The following is a 24,959-nucleotide window of genomic DNA, read 5'->3' on the forward strand; positions in this document are numbered from 1 at the left end:
TTAATTTCTGTCAGAATACATAAGCTTCTCGATTTCTTAATGACTTTCCTTAAAATATTACAGTATCTTTTGCAGTAAGCAAGTAATGTCCTGAATAAATATTTCCCTCTTCCTCTTACACAATATCTTAATTTTCTTGGTAATCCATGGCTTACTTGACTTTGTAATGTTTTTTTGGGGGGGGGGGGGGGGTATGTTTCAGGAAAGCAGCTCTCAAATATTGAGACAAATGTACGGTGGAATAAACATATATTTACACACTTGTAGTTAGAGACAATCATTAGATTTACTCCTGGTATACAATACTTTTTTTACAAATAACTTAGTAAATAATGTAATGCCACACTGTTCACTCATATCTCACTATCACTCACTGCACACACTATACACACATTGTTTTATAACACTTCACTCACTACACACACACACACACACACACACACACACACACACACACACACACACACACACACACACACACACACATGCACACATACACAAACACACACATTACTATAGAAGTATATTGCAGTAGCAAGTCACAAGCACATGCTTCATGGATCTGATCTACACGAAAACTATTTGTTTCAATATTTTTGACTTTGTGTCAAGTTTTTATATAAGTAGCAACTCCACCTTTTTCCATGTTGACTCTACATGAATAAGATACTAATCTGTAATCCCTTAAATTTAACTTCTCCATCCCTGTGGTTACACAGTATTCAGAGAGACACAAAACATCTATACCTTCAGAATTTACCTCATTTTCTAGGCATACAAAAAGCTCAACTACCTTATTCTTCAATCCTCTAATGTTCTGATGAAACACACAAGTTTTATTTCTTTGGATACTGCTGCAGACATTATGGCACTGTTCTATTTTATCCCTTTCCATGCTCTCTATCTGTAACCTGACTCTAGCCTAAAAAATGTGTCCCTCTGACTCCAGTAATCACAGGTATTTTGTCTTGTGTGCATGTGCACCCCCTTACACTTTCTGCAAGAAGATCAACTAATCTATCCTTCCCACTCCTATTTAGGTGCAAGTCATGACTAGTGTAATACCTCCCAATTGCATCAAAAGGAACAGCACAGGTATGAGATTTAGTTTCTGCCAACAGATAACCCCCTCCCCCCCCCCCCCCAACCAGCTCTCTGTTAACACAGTTAACAGCTGTATTAACCCAGGGCTGGTCATGGCGCTGTAAAACATCCACAAGCCCCGCAAGAGCGTGAGCTGTTGCTCTTCCTATTACATCTAGGTCACACCTAACACTATAGTCCGAATTGCTAGCCAGGGCGTTTCCTGCTCCTCCTACTATAGGAACATAGTCCTCACCATCAAAATCTTTGCACAAGGCCCCTAGGCTTTCTGTAACCTAGCTCTAAGCTTAGCACCAGGTTCCACAATGATTGTGAACTGGTACTCGACTTGTAAACTATCCTGTAGCAACTGGCCTACACCTCTCCCATGACTGCTACCTAACAGCAGGACTCTTGTCTTTCTGCTTGACTTTACTCCCGACCTAGCATTGCAATTGTTACTACGAGTCTGCTGCACCCTACTTTGCTCAAAAACTGTTCGAGGCTCTTCTGCTTCAGGTAATAAATCAAACTGATTGCTCACTGGAATCTGAAAAATGATTTCTGAGGTTTTCTCCTTCCGACTACGACTTATTACCTGTTCCCGGCTCCCATTGTCTCGTTCTCCCTTCAACCTATCTAATTCGAAGTACGCCATTTCTAATTCAGCCTGAAGGGCACCAATCTTTCTTCCCTGTTCCACGATTTTCTTGTCACGGCTACATAATATACAACTCCATTGGCGAGCCTCATCTGGCACTATAACAGCTTCCCCGCTATAATTACCCCAGTGAAACACCAACCCACAATCCTGACATTTCACTCCCGTGTTCACTAACCTACAACAACATCCACATTTGTCACACATGACGGCAGAATAAGCAATACAAATTACACTACAAACAATTCTGCTACACCAAGGAATAATTATTAGGAAGGAACTTACCTTCTGGTGAGATGAATAGAGAACTTCTGGACGTCAGGGGAATGTAGCAGCAAGCGAATGTAAACAGCATGAAGTTAATTGCCGGCGTAGGTTATAGTGGCGGAAATCATGAAACGAGTAAGAAACTGAAGAGGCTCGATATGTTCTAAAGACAAATTGAACAGGCGCTATCACTGAATTATGTATAAATACTCTAATGGAAACAGAAACACCATTTAACGACTTTACTGCAAATTGACGTTCCCCTTGGAATGTGAACACAATACGGAAAATTAACTGTACGGAAGTATAGAAACACAGAAAACACAAACCGAATGCAAACTACACACGCACGATACTCTTCACAATAAAGCTACACAGACACTACCCGGAAATTATTGAATAATCACATAACTTGCTGCGGACGATAACGAAAACAAACCCACGCCAGCAACTTGCACTCTAGAACAGTTATCTTTTCACGAAAACTACGCAAGTAAAAGCGAAACTTTCAATATATAGATCACAATACATATTAATTTACTTATTTAAGCTACGATGTTGCCTTAATAAATTGTTTTTCCCCAAGTAAACACTTATATTTAAAAGGGCACTGAGTAAACACTCACGCCTGCTCCAAAGAGCTTTATGTAATGAGTTGCATCTACAGTCGTTAATGTGAGGTAACCTATTTGCCTGAGTACTGAGAGTGAGGGTAATATGAAGCGGTGTAGCACACAATTTTGACTTTGCGATCAGTTGGGTTCCCCGCTACGTCGGCAACCCCGTCCAGGAGGCAATGTTCGCTAAGCTGCTGTCGTCGCCCCGCCTGCGGCTAGGCTTTCGCCACGCATGCGCCTCGACTGCGGGAAACGCGTCCCGGTTTCCGCATGTCATGAGGGGCTGCTTGCGCAGTTCGCAGAAACGTGCGGTTTACGCGCAGCCTGTGACCAACAGCGACATTATTCTCAGAGGTTGTCTTTAGCTTAGTTAATATTATAAACAGTGATACTGCAAAGCATATGTATCACTTCAGCGAGTCTTGCTCCTGTAGGAGAGGATAGAACAGTCCTCACCAGTTGTGTAGGGAAGACATTGGATAGTTAAACCCCCTTGTGTGGATGTTAGATCGTTCGCCTCCACTCTACAGGATACGCCTAAGTAGCTGGCTTTCTTGTGCAGGCTTCGTCTAATAGGCTGACATTGAGAAGACCTATACTGCATGGAAGCATAATACCCTCAGGCACCTCTATGAATGGAGCTCCTGACAATGTCCTCCTACCCTTATACGTATTTCCTCTCCAGACTGAATTTTCAATATCGAACCGGTGATATCTAATTGCGTCAACCGTAAGCATTGCTACTCTGAGTGTTCAGTATTTGTGGACGAGTCTTTGGTGGTTTGTTTCTCTTCGAATCTTTCAGAAATCCAATAAACACAACTAACAGTTAGAAGGTACGAAGAATGGACGGGAAGAAAAGATTTTAAATTTTTTATATTGGAACACGTGAGGCAATACTGACCCTACGACTTATCTTAGAAGCTAGATTAAGGAAAGGCAAACCTACGTTTCTAGCATTTGTAGACTTACAGAAAGCTTTTGACAATTTGAATACTCTTTTTCAAATTCTGAAGGTGACAGGGGTAAAACACTGGGAGCGAAAGACTATTTACAATTTGTACAGAAACCAGGTGGCATTTATAAGAGTCGAGGGACACGAAAGGGAAGCAGTGGTTGGGAAGGAAGTGAGACAGAGTTGTAGCCTCTGCCCGATGTTATTTAATCTGTATATTGAGCAAGCAGTGAAGGAAACAAACGAAAAATTCGGAGTAGGTATTAAAATTCATGGAGAAGAAATAAAAACTTTGAGTTTCGCCGATGACATTGTAATTCTGTCAGAGACAGCAAAGGATTTGGAAGAGCAGTTGAACGGAATGGATAGTGTCTTGAAAGGAGGATATAAGATGAACATAAACAAAAGCAAAACGAGGATAATGGAATGAAGTCGGGTGATGCTGAGGGAATTAGATTAGGAAATGAGACACTTAAAGTAGTAAAGGAGTTTTGCTATTTGGCGAGCAAAAAAACTGATGATGGTCGGAGTAGAGAGGATATAAAATGTAGACTGGCAATGGCAAGGAAAGCATTTCTGAAGAAGAGAAATTTGTTAACATCGAGTATAGATTTAAGTGTCAGGAAGTTATTTCTGAAAGTATTTGTATGGAGTGTAGCCATGTATGGAAGTGAAAAGTGGGTGATAAATAGTTTGGACAAGAAGAGAATAGAAACTTTTGAAATGTCGTGCTACAGAAGAATGCTGAAGATTAGATGGGTAGATCACATAACTAATGAGGAGGTATTGAATAGAATTGGGGAGAAGAGGAGCTTGTGGCACAACTTGACTAGAAGAAGGGATCGGTTGGTAGGACATGTTCTGCAAGGGATCACCAATTTAGTATTGGAGGGCAGTGTGGAGGGTAAAAATCGTAGAGGGAGACCAAGAGACGAATACACTAAGCAGATTCAGAAGGATGTAAGTTGCAGTAGTTACTGGGAGATGAAGAAGCTTGCACAAGATAGAGTAGCATGGAGAGCTGCATCAAACCAGTCTCAGGACTGAAGACCACAACAACAACAACAACAATGAGAAACCTGCGCGTGTCACTTCTAACTGATCCGGCTTTGCTTTTAACGATCCAGAACGGATAATGATGGACACTTCATAATTTTAAAGATACGTGATTTATTGACAAATTATACAGTAAACAGATCCTAACACAAGTATTAAAATTATTGTATGTAAAACTGGATGTAAAGTCCAGTATTTAATAAGGCTAATACCTGTATTAAAAAATTGTCTTCTGTGTGAATTGTTAATCAGTTGTGTGCAACTATTTTGGCTGTGGTTGTCCTAGTTTTAGAGTTATCTGCAATTTTAAAGAAACAGCAACATTTCTAGGCCTTACACCTGATTTTAAGCTTTTCTGCTTGCCACGACTTATGAAACTGGAGGCATAATCCCTAAAAGCGCTAAGTATTTTGAAGTGCATGTGTTACGGTTCATGGGGAGCAGACCAAGTCTGTAGGCTCAGGATTTACAGAGACTTCATTCGATCCCGAACTGATTCAAATGGTTCAAATGGCTTTGAGCACTATGCGACTTAACTTCTGAGGTCATCAGTCGCCTAGAACTTAGAACTAATTAAACTTAACTAACCTAAGGACATCACACACATCCATGCTCGACGCAGGATTCGAACCTGCTACCGTAGCGGTCGCTCGGCTCCAGACTGTAGCGCCTAGAACCGCTCGGCCACACCGGCCGACCCCCGAACTGATAATGGGTGCATAGTGTGTGGGTCAGCAAGACCCTTCTGGTTAAGAAATGTTGGACTTGGCACACCACTATGGAGTCTATCTGGCCATTTGCACCTTTAGGACTAGTCCTGTTCTGGAGCTCCGTCCTAAGCCTGGTGAGCCTTAATATCAAAAGACGGCTCCCTACATACAAAACAATATCCACGTGAAGGAGCCTGAATACCATATCTTTGTGTGCTCGTGCACCAGTGAAGAGATTTTCCAACAGTCGACTGCAAATAACAAGGCCCTCTTGGCGTTCACAAGAAGTTATGCTTCTTAGAAGCAGATGTGGCTGGTTTTCAAGTTTTACACTAATGTTAGAGGAAATATCCTTCTTCTCTTGTTAAGATGGTCCAGACCACTCATAATTTTGGTAAATGTTAAAGAAAAATGCATCCCAGAATTTACTTTAATGTCCTTACTTTGTAACATTTTCGACATATGCAGGTGCTAATGTCAGCAGTTTTGACGTCTACAGTATAATGATGATACGTTGATAATAGATTTATTTTTTGGTCTCATAGTTCAAACAGTATCTATGAGCAACTTCTGCATCATAGCTTCATATACCCTATCAAAACATAATATTTACCACAGAGAAGGAGAACTATGGTTGTTTGTTGGTTTTGCATGCCTTAAGGTGACGTAAATTGACAGTACTCTCAGACGTCGATGTATTAAAAGATCACTCACATGGCTCCGTATTTACGAACAGTTACCACCACCAGATGCAGACGACTGGCGTCCTCGTGATTCTGACCGACTGAGGCCACATCGTCTTAGATGCAGTAGTCTCCAGATGGAGCTGAAACATGAGCAGACTGTCTTACTACGTAATGGATTTTCGTCTCTTCTTATACAGACGGTGCTACAGACGTGTCAACAACAGAACTAAGGAGAGCAACAGAACTAGGGAGAGTACGAGAGCGTCATGTGACAGATTAGCTGCAATACCATTGAAGGTTACAATATCTGTGTTTTTTTATAGAGTGTCTATCCTTACAGTACAATGTACTTCAGACATGCATGCATGTCTGAAGAAACATAAGCTGTAACTGACGATTCACGCATGTGTGAAGGACACTGTATTGTGAACATACAGGCACTGTATAAAAAAAATACAGATATTGTAACCATAAATGATGTATTAGTGCCTCGACAGGCTAAAATTGCGATATAATATTTGTCTCCTTTTGCAGAAATCATGAACTGTGCGTGTATAAGGCTTTTGACTACGTGGCTTGTGGAAGTTTGGATCGGTCATGGAGGTATGCTCGAATAACTCAAGTTGTTAACGGGATCGCTCACGATAAGTGGGAAATCCGGTTTCGTGACCGATGTTAGACACTGTCTTGTATGAGGGACAACGGCGGTCAGACGTAAACATTTTGAACAATAACCGCTTGGCTGCTTTTGTGCATAATTTCCTTAACGACACATGGAAGTTTACTGAGGACCAGTTTCGTAGCCTAGTAGCCACATCATCAGGTTTAATACGATGAATCATAGCATTAAAGTTGCAACTTTTGAAGATTTCTTGCGTTATTTACTCATAGACGAGGAATGTTCGTTCCCATCCATGTTGCATCTTTAATGCCATGGTTCACCATATTTAACCTGATGATGTGGCTTCTAGGCTACGGAACATGTCGTTAAATAATTTTTATATTTCGCAAACTGCTAATGTCAGTGCATTGTCCGGGATGCAGTCTGGTTCGTGACAGCTGCAATGTATTGGAAATGTTTACGTGAAAATAAGGTGAGTACTGAGGAAACTTCATGTCAGGCGCTATTCAGTTACAATCTCTCGGGCGGAGCCACCTCAGGGAATATACACTGATCAGCCAGGACGTTATGAGCACCTATCTAACAGCCCGTATGTCCGATTTTGGCACGGATAACACTGGCGACACGTCGTTGCATGCAAGTAATGAGGCCTTGGTAGATCGTTGCACACACAAGTCGCCTAATTCCCGTAAATTCCGAGAAGGGGGTCGATGAGTCTGACGCCACGTTCAGTCACGTCTCAGATGTGTTCTATCGGGTTCTAATCTAGGGATTTGGGAGAGGGGGGGTGCGAATAACAATTGGAACTCGCCACTGTGTTCCTCGAACCACTCTATCACACTCCTGGCCTGTGACATGGTGCAATATCTTCTTGTAAAATACCACTGCCATTGGGGAAACGATCATTATAAAGAGGTGAACGTGGTCTGCAACCAGTGTACGACACTCCTTGGCCGACATGTATGCCGTCTAGAAGGTTCAAAATAGTTCAAATGGCTCTGAGTACTATGCGACTTAACTTCTGAGGTCATCAGTCGCCTAGAATTTAGAACTAATTAAACCTAACTAACCTAAGGACATCACACACATCCATGGCCGAGGTAGGATTCTAACCTGCGAGCGTAGCAGTCGCTCGGCTCCAGACTGTAGCACCTAGAACCGCACGGCCACTCCGACCGGCTTTGAAGGTTCCCCAGAGTATAATGGGGCCGCCGCCAGCATATCTCTGTGCTGCATTATAGGTGTCAAGGGAATGTTCCTCAGGAAGATGACAGATTCGTGCCCTCCAATTGGCATCATGAAGGAGGTATTGCGATTCATCAGACCGTACAAAGTTCTGCCGCTACATCAACGTCCACTGCCGATTGTCAAGTGGCCATTTCACTTATAGTTGCCGATGTCACAATGTTAACACTGACAGATGCTTGTGTCGTCGGCTGCGAAGGCGTATCGTTAGCTGTATTCGGTGGACTGAGGGTTCACACAGAATTGTGCTGTGCCTAGCATTGAAGTCTGACGTTAGTTCCGCAACGCTTCGCTTATTGTCTTGATTTACCTGTTTACCCAGCCTACGACGTCCGGCATTTGTTATGAGCGATAGCTTTCCACCCCACGGCGTCTGGAAGTGGTTTCACCTTGGTTTTGCAACATGTTGAAGACACTCACCACAGCACTCCTCGACCACCCGACAAATCCTACAGTTTCGGAAACGCTCGTGCCGAGCGTCCCGACCATGGAAATCTGCCCTCGGTCAAACTCAGCTCGATCGCGCCCCATCCCCATACTACATACTGACAGGACGTTCACTGAAACTACATGCACCGTGTGTGTATCTGACTAGCAGTGTTTCCTCGCCAAGTGACGGTGCTATCACGTGGACGGGTTTGTGTAGATAGTAGGTATCCTTAAATAGTGGATTACAGACTTCAAATTATCAGGAGCATTTCGAACATTTCCCATATGAACATTCAGATAATGACGATCAACGTTTCTGGAACTGTTGATATCGAGTGACGTTTGGAAGTTCCTTGAAATGATGGTTAGTACCTTAAAACAGAGGTTTTAAGACGTGGTTTCTAGAGAGTGCAGCCCTTACAGGCCTCCCTAAGCCTTAGTCTCCTCCGCCTAGCTGTCTACGTCATGGCAGAGCGATTCTAGGCGCTTCAGTCTTGGAACCGCGCGACCGCTACGGTCGCAGGTTCGAATCCTGCCTTGGGCATGGATCAGTGTGATGTCCTTAGGTTAGTTAGGTTTAAGTAGTTCTAAGTTCTAGGGGACTGATGACCTCAGATGTTAAGTCCTACAGTGCTCAGAGCTATTTGAACAATTTTTTTGTCTACGTTACGTCTATGTCATGACGACGTCACAAGCAGAACTTTGGAGCCGCCGTACCTTATTTCGTACTTATCGGTTGAGGACTACATGAGATGGGTTGGAGGAGGAGGAGATTAGTGTTTAACGGCCTGTCGACAACAGGGTCATTAGAGACGAAGCACAAGCTCGGATTAGGAAAGAACGGGGAAGGAAATCGCCGTGCGCTTTCAAAGGAAGGACCGCAGCACTCGTCTGAAGCGATTTAGGGAAATCACGTAAAACCTAAACCTGAATGGCCAGACGCGGATTTAATCCGTCGTCCTCCAGAATGCGAGTCCAGTGTGCTAATCACTGCGCCAACTCGCTCGATGGTGCGTTGTGTATGAGGGCTGTCCTAGAAGTACCTTTATGTTCCCTTTTCATCTCTAAACACATTTCCCAGCAAAGTTCAATAGCTTCAATAGCCATTTATCGTGAGAACTGATAATCTCTGCAAAATAGCCATCAAGTACTAACCTCCTCCTCTTCATTTTTGGCAAATCTTTTACCATAATTTCCCCAAGTTTGGAAACAGAAAACTAGAGAGGGGGTTAAGTTTGGACAACAGGGTGCTCGAGGTATCAACTGGAAATTATCAATTTTACCCATGATGATAGTGGATATGTAAACTAATGCATTTTCTTTAGGGAGCAAAACTTCCTTTTTCGCTAAATGTGGCTCTTTTTACTTGAATTCATCGCTCAAAGGCGGCAATAAGGGAGCATTATACTCATCACTGATTTTTTCCTGAAGATAATCGGCGAAAGTTAACCCACATAACCGCAAAACACTGACGCCATGAGCTCGCCTGCAGATGAAGCAGCCTTCACCTTGTTTGGTGCCATTCTCCCCCTTCAAAACATGAGATCGACTGCAGATGGAGCTGTCTTCACCTTGTTTGGTGCCATTCTCCCCCTTCAAAACATGAGCTCACCTGCAGATGGAGCTGTCTTCACCTTGTTTGGTGACAATTCTCCCATTTCAAAACATGAGCTCGTCTGCAGATGGAACTGTCTTCACATTTTTTGGCGCCAGTTCTCCCCCTTCAAAACATGAGATGGTCTGCAGATGTAACTGTCTTCACCGTCTTTAGTGCCAAATTTGCTCTCTTAAACGTGATCTCACCTGCAGATGGAACTGTCTTCATCTTCTTTTGTGCCAGTTCTCCCCTTTCAAAACATGAGCTCAGCTGCAGATGTAACTGTCTTCACCTTCTTTGGTGTCAATTCCCCCCTTTCAAAACATGAGCTCGCCTGCGGATGGAACTGTTTTCACTTTCTTTGGTGCCAATTCTTCAAAAAATGAGCTTGCTTGCAGATGGAACTGTTTTCATCTTCTTTGGTGTCAGTTCTTCCCTTTCCAAACATGAGCTCGTCTGCAGATGGAACTGTCTTCAACTTGTTTGGTGCCAGTTATATCCCTTCAAAATATGAGATCGTCTGCAGATCGAACTGTCTTCACCTTCTTTGGTACCAAATCTCCACTCTCAAAACATGATCTCGCCTCAGATGGACCTGTCTTCATTTTATTTGGTGCCAATTCTCCCGTTTCAAAACATGACCTCACCTGCAGATGGAACTGCCTTCTTTCGTGCCAATTCTCCACTTTGTCTGCTGTTCTGACTGTCCCTTCCTCCGAGATGTGAAGTGATGAACCCATGTTCCGTAATATCGTTATTAACTGACATAAAAAGTGACATTATTCCATTGAAACATCGCCAAAACTTAACGGAAATACCCTCACGACGCTGTTTTTCTTCCATTTTGAGTAAACGCAGCACCTAGCTTGCACACAGCTTTCCCACGTCCAAAGTTTTAGTCAGTATGTGACGTACAGCACTTTATGAATTGACTACGATTTGTGCTTGCTTGCAGAATTTCAGTCGACGGTCACGCTACATCATTTTCTTTGCAATTTCTTCTATGGTCACCTGATTTAGTCGACCACTGCAATGTTCCGGCAGCTCGTACGGTTTCAGTCTGTAGTAATACGGTTCTTTATTTAGTTGGAAAATGATTGCTCTTTAACAAAAGTAAGGGAAAGAAGCGTGGAAGCGCCACAGGGGATCATGTTAGCAGCCACGGGTCGGTAGCCGCAAATATGGCAACAGGCAGGTTACAGTAACAGACACATTAGTGGGTTACGCAGCTAGGATAGCCGAGCTGAGCAGTAAGCACGCAGCGAGTGGGCATCTGTTACCACACTGGAGCGAGTCTCTTGTTTTGCCAACGTGACTAGGCGGTAGGTTTTAGTGAACCAAATGGGCACTGGAGAAATGTAAATAAATCTTGATTTTAAGGCAGGTGCACATGTCATTGACGGAAGCCAGCAATAGCAAGACAACACCAGAGCGACGCCGGACAGCGACATGACTGGGCTGCGCCTGTCGTCCGCATCAACACGCCTCTCGCTTAGTAGTATACCTCCAAAGGTGTCCACTCACAAAATTTGTTAAGTGCAAAGCCAGAACTTGCTCACGAAACTAAAAAAAAAAAATGTCTCGAGGAACCTTTCGAAAAGGTCGATGATCATAGCTCATCCGATGAATACAAAGAAGAAAAAAATTGCAAAATTAGAATTGTTAATATCCTGAAGGCTCACTCCACGTGAAAAAAGGATGCCAAAGGTTAAAAAAATGGAATATTTATCCCAATGGAAAGAGGAAATGAGAAATGGAGGCAATCAATTTGATAATTGCGCAGCAATCAATCCTTCGACATATGATCGTTTCGTTGAAGCCTGAGAGAATTATCAATAAGTGACTTATCGGAATTTACACCAGTGGGCTTTAGCAGTATCACAACAATTCACAGCTTTAGCGTTCAAAGCCTCCGACAGCTAGGTTCATAAATCCAAAACTAAAAACATGACATTTGTCAACGAAAAGTAACTAAATCTGTTTCAAAAAAAGAAACAGCAGTCATCGAACAAACCTTGACGGCTCTAGACAGTTTTCGAACCCAGACATTCAAACTGATCCGAATTTCAACAAAGATTTTGTAACCAACACTGACCTGAGAGGCAGAACATTGAAAAACATTTACAAATTAGTTTATCTTCCTATTGTTACGACTCTCTACGGAAATACTTCAGTTTCAGTTGTTTTCTCTTTCCAGGATGTCAGTATTAGTCGGTGTAATACAGGACTGGTTGGCGAAGGAAACAAAAGTATTTTTATCAAAAGGCGCAATACGATTAAAGTAAATGTAAATGTCGTGCGACTAAGGCCTCCCGTCGGGTAGACTGATCGCCAGGTGCAAGTCTTTCGATTTGACGCCACTTCGGCGACTTGCGCGTCGATGGGGGTGAAATGATAATGATAACAATAACACAACACCCAGTCCGTGAGCGGAGAAAATCTCCGACCCAGCCGGGAATCGAATCCGGGCCCTGAGAATTGACGTTCCATCGCGCTGACCACTTTTTTTAAATCTCATTTTGTTTGGGGTGGACGTATCATGATGCTTGTTTAAATTCGTCGGTGATCGATTAACTCAATTTTTTTATTTCAGAGGGCAGCTAACCCCCACTCAACTACCGGGGAAGGACACGAATAAAGTGATGCATACATATCCCTCTCGGTATGCTCTTACTCTGTCTGGAAAAGTCCTATCTCAAATACTTGTTTGTTTACAAGAAGCAACCGGTAATTTTCGCCCCCAATTCTAAAAACAGTAAATCAGTATCGGTGAAAATATAAAACTGTCTTAATAACGTCTTCTAAGCTAGCGGCAGGACTGTATACTGACTTCCTGAACCGTGTTTATAGTCTTATGTAGGAAAAGAAAAGTTTGTATTAATTATTCAGTCTAGGGATGGGCAGGCAAAGTCTGAATTATTTGAAGAAATCTTTCAGGATGATGATATATCAGCCACATGTAAAATTAAAGTGATAACTCCAAAATTTACTCCTATTGTTCAGTGCTGCAACGTCTATATTTACAGACAGGTAAAAAATCGAATAAAGGGTGCACAAAATTGCGCTTATCTAACTGAAAATGATTGAGAAATAAATTTCCCTGAAGACTGTATAAAAATACAATCAACAGTGCATCATCAACTGCCACCGCCAATTTTTACTGAGGAGAAGTTTTCACGAATATTAACGAAGTACATTTTCCAACAGATCCATTAAAAAGAGGTTGTTCGTGTGAACAATCGTCCTTCATAAACTGTGCAAGAAGCGAAAATAGTTTTCTATTTTCATTGTTTTTATGATAATTATTATTCTGGTGCTCGTAAGTAAAACACGAAATAGACAAATAAAGTTGATATTGTAAAAAAATTATATTATTACAATCCTTCCCGAAATTTTGTTGCAGCTGTAATTAAAAGATTATTATTTAATATCAGTAGGCTATTGAAAACACCCGCTGTGCAGTTCAGTTTTTGCTTGTCCGTTTACTGTGACTCTGTAATATTCATACTGTCCTTTGTTTCTTTCTTCTGCTGGCAAAGAATGCCTTACATTGATACATTCTGGCAGAACCATTTTTCTTATCACATCTTTTCCACCGATACACACTGAAAGTATTTGTACCTGAGTTCAAGCAGTACCAGTTCGAAGGATTCCCCATCGGGACTGAAGCATTTCTTGCTCCCTCTGCACCTAGGTAGTACATTTTGTTCAAATTCAAATGGCTCTGAGCAGTATGGGACTTAACTTCTGAGGTCATCAGTCCCCTAGAACTTATAACTACTTAAACCTAACTAACCGAAGGACATCACACACATCCATGCCCGAGGCAGGATTCGAACGAGTTTTTTAGTATTTAGAGCTGGAATCAGTCAATATTTCATGAGTCCGCCGCATCTCTTATCTTCTGTAATAGATTGAAAATAGGTTTCCCGTTCATTTTCTGGAATGTGGTTATTAAGATGCCTTAATTGTGTGCCACCCTTTGCCTCTGGGCCACTTGCTGCATTTTACAATTATTTTATGGCCTTATTTGAAATTTCAGAAGTAAAGATAATCAGATGCTAACCATCATAAACAGTCCCTGAAAATAAACCGAAAATAAACACTCAATATTGTCTGTTTTCGAGGAAGTCACTGAGAAATGAGCAGGTAGCCGTCTTTTTCCACGCTAACCCCGAAGTCCTAATGCTCCACCACGCAGTACATTTACCTATCTCCGGACAGTCATCCATAGTTCTGTGGTAGTTCATGTCATGTAATTTCTCAATATCGAGTACGGTTCTAATATATATGTGATGCTTCGCAGCCGCCAGCGCTTACCATTATTTTCAATCAGAATCGGGTAGCTCTGTCAGGGGTTGTTTCTGATGGTTAGCATCTGATTATCTTTACTTCTGAAATTTCAAATATGACCACAAAATAATTGTAAAATGCAGCAAGTGGCCCAGAGGCAATGGGTGGCACACAATTAAGGCATCTTAATAGTCACATTTCAGGAAATGAACGGAAAACCTATTTTAAATCTATTACAGAGGATAAGAGACGCGGCGGACTCATGAAATATTGACTGATTCCAGCTCTAAATGCTAAAAAACTCGTTCGAATCCTGCCTCGGGCATGGATGTGAGTGATGTCCTTAGGTTAGTTAGGTTTAAGTAGTTCTAAGTTCTAGGGGACTGATGACCACAGCAGTTAAGTCCCATAGTGCTCAGAGCCAATTCTTCTTCACTTTCACTGAGGGCAGTAACGGCATTAGCCGTTCTGTGTCGTTGAACCAAGTGGACATGGTTCACTGTCGGAGAAGCTGTACTGAAGATATTTTTGGGAACACTTGACCTCACTGACTCCGAACGATAGAATAACGACGGTCACTGTGCTATGTGACTCGTAGAGAACACCCAGGGAGTTCTTAACAACAAAACAATTCAATAACTCATCTAGAGGACAATTTGCTTGTCAATAGCCAACACATCGGGACAGTAGCCATTGCATAAATGGAACAGGCAGAGGGGTTCAAAACCTTTGTTGACAGTAGTTCGTAGCTGGTGCATGGGAAGTCAGTCAGTATCACCGCCATATTGGGAATAACTAAAGCTGCACAAATTATTCTCTATAACACACTTGCGTCTCAGATACATGTCAATTAATTAGGACTGCAACATAAACTCACCTAGTCTGATGTCTGTCGAAGTATTTCTAAACGTCTTAAGTAATATTACCACTCATCTAACAGCTCCGTTGCAAATGCTTTATCGAGTTAGAGAATCTCTTGCTCCACTATCACGTCACAGTTATTCAGTAACTGTCTCTGCATAATAATAAACACAGTGTAAGAATGCGTTTACCCATCACTTGTTGCAAGTGCCTTTGAATGTTTCTAGTTGAACACGTTCACTGTAGCATAGAAAGTCCTGTGTAAACACACCTGTTGTCAAACTCATGATTTTTTAATCATTAGTAATGATCGTCAGACGCACTCAACATTGTTGAAGTACCTCCAGTGCTGCTTTCATGCTAAGAAATACCTTTGTCCTGATATGTTTTTTGAGATGGGAACCCATAGCTGTGAAATTGCTCTCCAGTTAGTCGTAATTTACAAACTGCCATGCTCCCTGGTAGTAACTACAGCGCAAGGTCCAGTATTTATCTTCGTCAGCAATAGTCAGCCGTACACCATACTTACACCACTAACCACGACCGTGATTTGCTATGACCATATTCTTCTTATTAAGTCTTACCACTTCACCGTAACCGAGAATGGTCTATTGTTTAATAGTCCACAGTGTGATATATTGACACCTACTGTTAATCTTCCAACTCAGCTGGAACATACTTTCGGTATAACCACACAGTCCCTTTTTTCTTTACCTGCCTGATTTTCCATTTGAGCTCCATCACCAGGATAAATGGTCAGTGCTGCCCAAACTTACTAATACCCATCTGCTCCAGCCAACAGATCGGTTAATAGCTGATGAAATTGAACAACTCAGTTTTCACTCTTACTGGGGACTGGCACTAACAATACTACATTTCACAGAACACACACTGACTCTATTTATACACTCATATCCAATCTCTTACTAGTAACAATCGTGGGAAACAAGTACAAGAAGGGCTATTGTAAGTGATTCCTAAACTCGCCTAAAGAAGTTGTCCTGCACCGCAACCGGTCGGTGGTTATCGTGAATACAGATCACATGCACATGAAATGTGTAGCTTCAACCATTACCACATACCTAGCAGGTAAGACTCAGTTATCCATATGCCTCTTATTGCGCATTTTGTTAGAAGTCCTATGCCTTAAGATCAAGTCACAACGTGAGCTGCTGCAAAACTGCAGGTATTCCAACTGGAATGTAGTACATACGGTAAATTTCATGTACATTTGTTGCAATGAAAGAACTATACATTGTTGTAAGCTTATTATTCTCTTATTATATTTGTTTAACTATTATGGGTGACACAACAGCGTTCTATGGTTACTGCATTTAGCAGACCAATCTCAGAACAACTGAAGACGAAATTACGATTGAGCATCGTAGGAAATTGTAACGTTAAGCATATATAGGCGATTTACTTTGCTGTCTAATATTGGTAGGAGGTAAGGAGATGAATTTTTTTGTATGACCGTACTCTTAGCTGGGAGGCACAGGGTTTGGTAGGGCCAGCCTGACCGAACATTGGTTGGCCTGTGTACAATGGCTGTCAGCATAGTATGGATGGATGTAGGTAAATCACGGTATGGGGAATTTGGACAGTAGTCGGTCACTTGAAAGAAGAGACTATGCACGAGCAATGAATGAGTGTCACGCAATATGAAAGATGGCTTAATAGAGCACTTAGAAATTCGATAATAATAAAGCAAATCAGCGATCCCAAATAATTTAGACGCATCTACTGGCACCAAAATATTGTATTTCTTTAATGTGGGAAGTAGTCAAGTTGAGTCAGATTATGTTTGTGGAACTTAAGAACGACGGGGTTTTGGCGGGGATGGCCTTCAGCCAATGGAAAAGCAGACAGTGATGGAACACCACTGGAGTCAAGTGAAGATGGACACTTTTTGAGTGAAGAGCAGAAGGTAGTGATTCTGCACAATTTTCGTTTAGATCTTGAAGAAGATTTTATGTGGAGTTCCTCTGTGGTATCATTTGGTATTTTATCATTTGGTGATAGATTCTGTGTGGTGAACGGCTGATACAATATTCTAACTTTTTCCGGTTGGATTATGGAACTGAAAGTAGATGGATTATGTGTTTCTACTCATCATCTAACGTGTGTTAATTTGCGAAGCATCATACTGAACTCTGAAGTATTTTGAACTGGTGAATATTTCGTGTGTTGTGGTCACGAAATGGAATTAGTTTACGTTCATCTTGGATGACTATTTGGCTTAGGGATGCTGCTATTATTCTTGTAATGCTCTCAAAGCAACTTTACTGCGTTTGATTAGGTTTTTTCTGTTTCTAGTTTAATTTGATATTGTAATACCACTTTCCATTTATTTGAGATATAGTTTCTTAAATAAACATAATACAACATAATTTTCTGTAATGCATTGTAACAACAGACATTATAACAGAACCCTTTTTATTAAATTATTCATTTCTTTTATTTTATATTTCTGTGTGTATTACTTATTCGCAATTCTGTCCAATGCATACACTACAGATTATTACGCTGAAGAGCCAAAGTGTAGAGTCCCCACAAGCAGGCAGAAGTGTCGCACAACGATGTGGCATGGACTCGACAAATGTCTGAATTAGTGCTGGAGGAAACTGTCACCGTGAATCCTCCCGGGGTTGTCTATAAATCCGTAAGATGGCGAATGGGTGGAGATCTCTTCTGAACAGCACGTTGCAAGAATACATCCCAGATGTGCTCAATAATGTTCATGAGTGGGGAGTCTGGGGGCCAGCGGAAGTGCTTAAATTCACAACAGTGTTCCTGGAGCCACTCTGTAGGAATTCTGGACGTGTGGGATGTCGCACTGCCCTGCAGAAATTACCCAAGTCCTTTGGAATGCACAATAGACGTAAATGGATGCAGGTGATCATACAGGATGCTTACGTATATGTCACCTGTCAGAGTCCTATATGAACGTATCAGAGGTCCCATAACACTCCAAATGCACGCACACCACGCCATTACAGAGCCTTCACCAGCATGAACAGTCTCCTGTTCACATGCAGGTCCATGGATCATGAGGTTTTCTCCATACCCGTACGCGTCCATCCACTCAATACAATTTGCTACGAGACTCGTCAGACCAGGCAACATCAACAGTCCAATGTCGGTGTTGACGGGCCCAGGAAAGGCGTAAAGGTTTGTGTCGTGCAGTCGTCATGGGTACATGAGTGGGCCTTCGGTTCCGAAAGCCCTCATCGTTGAATGATTTGCGCGCTGATACTTGTTGATGTCCTGCCTTTGCCAGTTTCTTTGGCGCATCAGTGTATTTGCAGGGAGTTAGCTTCTGGGCATGAAATCAGACGTTTGCAGCTCTCCCCCATGACAATATCGAGCTTTTTCTTTTAAACAGGCCTGTGTATTGTCCAGTTACCAATGGCGTGAGCAAATACTGTTCATATTTTATTTTGCTCATTTATTTAATGAAAATTGTTACTCATCCACCTCTTTGATTATAATGTTAATGTTAGAATGCAGTACCACCACACTCTCAAACTGTAGGTTCCCGCAAACACCTTCGTTTTCCTACATTTATTTATTTCTGTTTATATTGCTCAAGTTCCTTATGTATTCTGTAGTTGCACTGATAACTGTCTCTTTAATTGGTTCTGTATCACTCCTCCTGATGCTGCCTTGTCTAGTACTAATTTAATTTTATTTTATTAGTTTTGTTTATTAATAGAAATTGCTATGTAGGCATGCTATTCCCATTTTGTGCTAAAGGTTTTCCTGTCTACTCTATTGTTATTTATGTACTGTTCCGTTTTTACTTTTTCATTGCAAAGATGTTACTTACTGTATGTTTCTACTTCAGTCTAGATGTGTTACTTCTCTTCCAATGTTGTTTGCTAACATTTAACTTCTTTGGTGATATACACAGTGAATGTCTGAAGATGGCCTAGTAAGCCGCAAACCGGTTAACAATAAAAGTAATATTGTAGGACAAAAGCAAACTGGTGCTTTTCATTTATTAAATCACAATTGGTTAGCTTGTATGGACTGCTGGTTCAGAGCAACTACTCAGCAGAAAATCGATAGGGAACGTCGCAAAATGAGCTATTATTGTAATTGCCTTAGATAGGAAACAGGAGATAGTGAAAAAGGAGAAAAAAAGGACGTGTGATTACTTTGGAACCAGAAAGTAGTATAGGTCTCAGTGTTCATGCAAATGTTTCCATAGTTTCCGTTTGTCTCGCCAGAGAAAATACTAATCAAATCAAATGACTCCAAGCACTATGGTACTTAATGTCTCAAATCAAATGACTCCAAGCACTATGGGACTTAACGTCTGAGGTCATCAGTCCCCTAGGCTTAGAATTACGTAAACCTAACTAACCTAAGGACACGACACACATCCATACCCGAGGCAGGATTCGGACCTGCGACCGTAGCAGCAGCGCGGTTTCGGTCTGAAGCGCCTAGAACCGCTCTGCCACAGCGGCCGGCGAAAATACTGAAGAGGCCATCCTAGCCTCATTGTGGATAATTATGAATTATTCTGAACAACTGCTAAAAATGATCTGTAACACAGGCTTAACTAACAGCATTCCACATTGTTCACAAACTTTTCTTAGAATCCAATGTCACAATCACGACTTTGGAAATTATGTGTTAAAACAAATAGGATCTTGACCCTGTCATAGCTCTCAGCTCAGTGAACTAAAGTATCTTTTATCATTCCTTATTTTCATTTACTCTTGATTTCATTTGTTCATTTTAATACTGCTTAGCTACCTGATGTGTAGGTGAGTAAAATATCCAAAATATTGCTGACTGTGGTTTACGCTGCAGTTTCAATACAAAAAATTTATTCGCACATCAATCAAGCTTTTCATTATAAGAAACTCTTGTGACAAAACTGGAAGTTACATTTTATTTTAGCGGTTATTTTAAGTTTGTTTCAAAATATGAAATCTATCATAGTGCTCTTCCCACATCAATCAATGCATATTTATTCTGCCTAACCCACCGAAAGCAGAAAACATGAAATACATAATATAATGTAACATCATTTCAGTTTTCAGGTTAACCGCTTTAAATTGTTTTACAATTTTTTATTAGATCTTCAGCAGTTTTCTAACATGAAAATGAGCATTACTCTTCTGCCTAATCAGTTCAATGTCATTAACTTACTAAAGATATTTAAATGACATGCGTTTTCTTAGTAAAAACTGAAATATTTGGAAAGAGGTGTGCGAAAGGTTCTCTCTAGATTATCTCCCTTCCTTTAAATTGGTACTATTGTTTCAGTAAATAAGTCCACCCTATTGTATCACAAGCTTTCTACACATCCTCTAATGGCTGTTGCAAGCGCTTAACCACCGAGCGAGGTGACGCAGTGGTTAGGACATTGGACTCACATTCGCGGGGACGACGGTTCAAAACCACGTCCGGCCACCCTGATTTAGGTTTTCCGTGATTTCTCTAAATTGCTTCAGGCAGATGCCGATCCCCGACGTTTGGTCCCCTACCCTATGTCAACCAACCAACCAGACGCTTAACCACAACTGTCATTCGTGATATCCTGCTGCTGTGAGATACACTGCCACTTCAGTGCAGTTCCAATACCATGGATCTCCGTGGACCATGTACGCCATCTCAGGAGCACAGCGACAGCTATTCAGTCCAGTCACGCCAAATTGAAGCATTTTTTTGTTATACCTATGATTTTTTGAAATATCGATTGTAAATTACATCTTGAAAGAGGTGAGTATTTCTGACCATTAGCAAAAACCACATAAACATATGAAAACCTCCAGACAATGTCATCGCCTCTTCCACGTAAAGTGAATGGGTTATACAGGCCACCTCCCGTTTGGATTGCTAACAGGAGTAATTCATTGCCAGGTGAATGACAATGTAGAATTTTCTTTCACATTCCGTATTACTGTCTGTAGTAGTACGCTTTCCATGGTCTACGCGTCAGGTAGGGTCGCAGAAAGCCCAAACTTCGGCTAGCAGTGTCCTCAACAACCTATTGAAGGCATGGGAGAAAAGTTATGTGTGGCGCCAAGACGTGACCAGTGTGTGAGGTGAATGTCGTATCGTTCCGAGATCGCAGTGCCACGCCAAATTTGCCAACGTGAATCGATACCACAGACATTCCCGAGGACTTGGTGAATTCTGCAACTACCAGTGGAAGGGACTCCTGAACACCATATAACCCTACCACTACTATTGTTAATTTAGTGCGCTTTTAAATAAATAACAGAAAACCCTGTCACTATGTTGCTACATGTAATCGTTTTACTAAATTTAGATTAGTTTCTAAATAAACTACACTATGGAAGGATAGTCTGTTAATAGGAAAAGCTTATCAGAAGAGTTACCCTTCTTATAGGATTTGACCGTGTGTTGTTTCTAATGGATAAGTAAATCAGAGTATTCAATTCCTTTCTTAATATATTACCCAGCGGTTAGAAAGAAACGCAGGATGAATAGTATTATATTGAAGCAAGGACAACTCAGTTGAAAGATCATTTCGTGGATTAAAATATGTGCTAACGGTCGCCAGCCTATAGAGGCAATGGAACAGTGAAGTACTGGAAAACCAGAAGTATGAATTTTGCCTACTTTCTTGCTACGTTTAAGTCGCTTCTTCAAATAAATTTATTCCACGTAAACAATGTTGGTGCAGATACTGGAATTATTTGAGTACTACACCCTTATACATCACGTTTTTGACAGAAAAAAGACCAGTAGATAAGCTAAAGGAAGCTAAAAAAAATTGGCCACGGCGGACCTTTAGAAAATAATTTTTCATAACTTTTATTGTTTATTTATTTATTTACACTTCAAGTTCCGTAGAATCAAATTGAGGAGCAAATCTCCAAGGTCATGGAACGTGTCAGTACATGAAATTACAACATGAAGGTAATAACAGATAAAAATAAAATGTTTATGAACCCGAAAAAAGTCAATCCATAAGCACTCAACAATACCACAAGAATCAGCTTAATTTTTCAAGGAACTCCTTGACAGAATAGAAGGAGTAACCCATAAGGAAACTCTTCAGTTTCGTTTTGAATGCACGTGGATTACTGCAAAGATTTCTAATTCGAATGGTAGCTTATTGAAAATGGATGCAGCAATATACTGTACACCCGTATGCACAGTTTCTCTATCCAGATGCAGATTTGATTTCTGTCGAGAATTAACTGAGTAAAAGTTGCTTATTCTTGGGAATAAGTTAATATTGTTAACAAGAAATGACAGTAAGGAATACATATATTGAGTGGCCAATGTCAAAATACCAAGACTCGTGAACAGGGGTAGACAAGAGGTTCGTAAACTTACAACACTTATTGCCCGAATCACCCATTTCTGAGCCAATAATATGCATTTAGTATGAGGAGAGTTACCCCAGAATATAATTCCATACGACATAAGAGAATGAAAATAAGCAAAGTAGACTTTTTTGTGTCGAACGATCACTCATATGAGATACTGTTCGAGTAGTAAAAATAGCATCATTAAGTGTTGGAATAAGATCCTGAACGTGGGCTTTCCACGACAGTTTACTATCTATCTGAACACCTGGAAATTTGAACTGTTCAGTTCCACTAATCTTATGCACATTCTATGAAATGAAAACATAAGGTTTTGTTGAATTGTGTTTTACGAACTGTAAAACCTGAGACTTACTATGATTTTGCGTTAGTTTCTTTTCTACAAGCCATGAACTTAGGTCATGTACTGCACTATTTTAAACTGAGCCAATGTTGCACATAACATCCTTAACTACCAAGCTAGTGTCATCAGCAACCAGAAATATTTTAGAGTTACTCGTAATACTAGCGGGCATATCATTTATATAAATAAGGAACAGGAGTGGTCCCAACACTGATCCCTGGGACACCCCCCACTTGACCGTACTCCACTCAGACCCCAAATCAGAGCCATTCTCAACATTGTGAATAATGACCTTTTGCTGTCTGTTGCTAAAGTAAGAGGAGAACCAATTGTGAGCTACTCCCTGAATTCTGTAATGATCCAACTTCTGGAGCAATATTTTCTGATCAACAGAAGCAAACGCCTTAGTTAAATTTAAAAAAAAATATGCCTAGCGTTCGAAACCTTTTGTTTAAATCGCCAGTACCTCACAGAGAAAAGAGAATATCGCATTTTCAGTTGTTAAGCGACTTCTAAAGCCAAACTGTACATTAGATAGCAAATCGTGTGATCAATTATCCTTACATACACAACTTTTTCATTAGCTTTAGCAAGCACAGATTGCATAAAGATAGGTCTAAAATTGTCTACATTATCCCTTTCTCCCTTTTCATAAAGCGGCTTTACTACTGAATACTTTAATCGTTCAGGAAACTTACCATTCCTAAAGGAAAAATTACAAATACGGCTAAATATAGGGCTAACATGTGCATCACAGTACTTTAATATTCTGCCAGGCACTCCATCATAACCATGAGAATCCTTAGTCTTCAGTGATTTAAGTACTGACTCAATCTACCCCTTGTCTGTATCACAGAGGAGTATTTCAGACATAAATCTCGGAAAGGCATATGCCAACAGAGTTATATTACTCCCTGTAGAGTATTTTTTTTTTACTTCGCTAGCAATGCACAGAAAATGATTGTTTAATACTGTACATATATCTGATTTAACAGTAACAGAAATATTTTTAATGCAAACTAACTTTATATTGTTGACCTTGTGCTGCTGACCAGACATTTCCTTCATAGCTGACCATATGGTTTTAATTTTATCCTGAGAATTAACTGTTCTCTTTGCATACCACATACTTAAGCACCTTACAATACCGTTTGCAGCTTTATTGTGACCACTTGTAACATTTTGATATAATACCCACTTTGTTCTACATTATATCCTTATTCCACTAGTCAGCCACCCAGGCTGTCTATTACTGCTAGTACCCCGTTTAGAACGTTCTAATGGAAAGCAAATCTAAAAGAGCATGAGAAATGTGTTAAGAAAAGCATTATATTTATCTATGTAATCGGTGCTATAAACACCATGCCACTATTGTTCCTTGACAAGGTTTAAGAAACTCTCTATTGCTGTTGGATTAACTTTCCTACATAGTCTGTAATTACATGTGACGTTTGTTTGAGTACAAATGCTTTTTAGTGTTGAAACTTGTACATCATGGTCTTAAAGGCCATTCTACATCTACATCTACATCCATACTCCGCAAGCCACCTGACGGTGTGTGGCGGAGGGTACCTTGAGTACCTCTATCGGTTCTCCCTTCTATTCCAGTCTCGTATTGTTCGTGGAAAGGAGGATTGTCGGTATGCTTCTGTGTGGGCTCTAATCTCTCTGATTTTATCTTCATGGTATCTTGGCGAGATATACGTAGGAGGGAGCAATATTCTGCTTTACTCTTCGGTGGAGGTATGTTCTCGAAACTTCAACAAAAGCCCGTACCGAGCTACTGAGCGTCTCTCCTGCAGAGTCTTCCACTGGAGTTTATCTATCATCTCCGTAACTCTTTCGCGATTACTAAATGATCCTGTAACGAAGCGCGCTGCTCTCCGTTGGATCTTCTCTATATCTTCTATCAAACCTATCTGGTACGGATCCCACACTGCTGAGCAGTATTCAAGCAGTGTGCGAACAAGCGTACTGTAACCTACTTCCTTTGTTTTCGGATTGCATTTCCTTACGATTCTTCCAATGAATCTCAGTCTGGCATCTGCTTTACCGACGATCAACATTATATGATCATTCCATTTTAAATCACTCCTAATGCGTACTCCCAGATAATTTATGGTATTAACTGCTTCCAGTTGCTGACCTGCTATTTTGTAGCTAAATGATAAATGATCTATCTTTCTGTGTATTCGCAGCACATTACACTTGT

General features: G+C 40.9%; 1 protein-coding gene across 2 annotated transcripts in view; it reads right to left on the reverse strand.

Moving 5' to 3' along the window:
- The window catches only part of LOC126480937 (uncharacterized), a 55,170-nt gene that overhangs the window by 20,891 nt on the left and 9,320 nt on the right, over window positions 1–24,959 (reverse strand). The window contains exon 1 of one of the 2 annotated variants that reach the window (XM_050104353.1): window positions 2,030–2,143. The exons of the other annotated variant lie outside the window; for it this stretch is intronic. Within the exon in view, the coding sequence (XP_049960310.1) occupies window positions 2,030–2,099 (70 nt within the window). The 5' untranslated portion in view covers window positions 2,100–2,143. Of the gene's footprint in view, window positions 1–2,029; window positions 2,144–24,959 lie in introns of those variants that run through there. 2 annotated transcript variants of the gene reach the window in all.

This window comes from Schistocerca serialis, chromosome 5 (genome assembly GCF_023864345.2).
Source record: "Schistocerca serialis cubense isolate TAMUIC-IGC-003099 chromosome 5, iqSchSeri2.2, whole genome shotgun sequence".
In the NCBI taxonomy this organism is placed as follows: Eukaryota; Metazoa; Arthropoda; class Insecta; order Orthoptera; family Acrididae; genus Schistocerca; species Schistocerca serialis.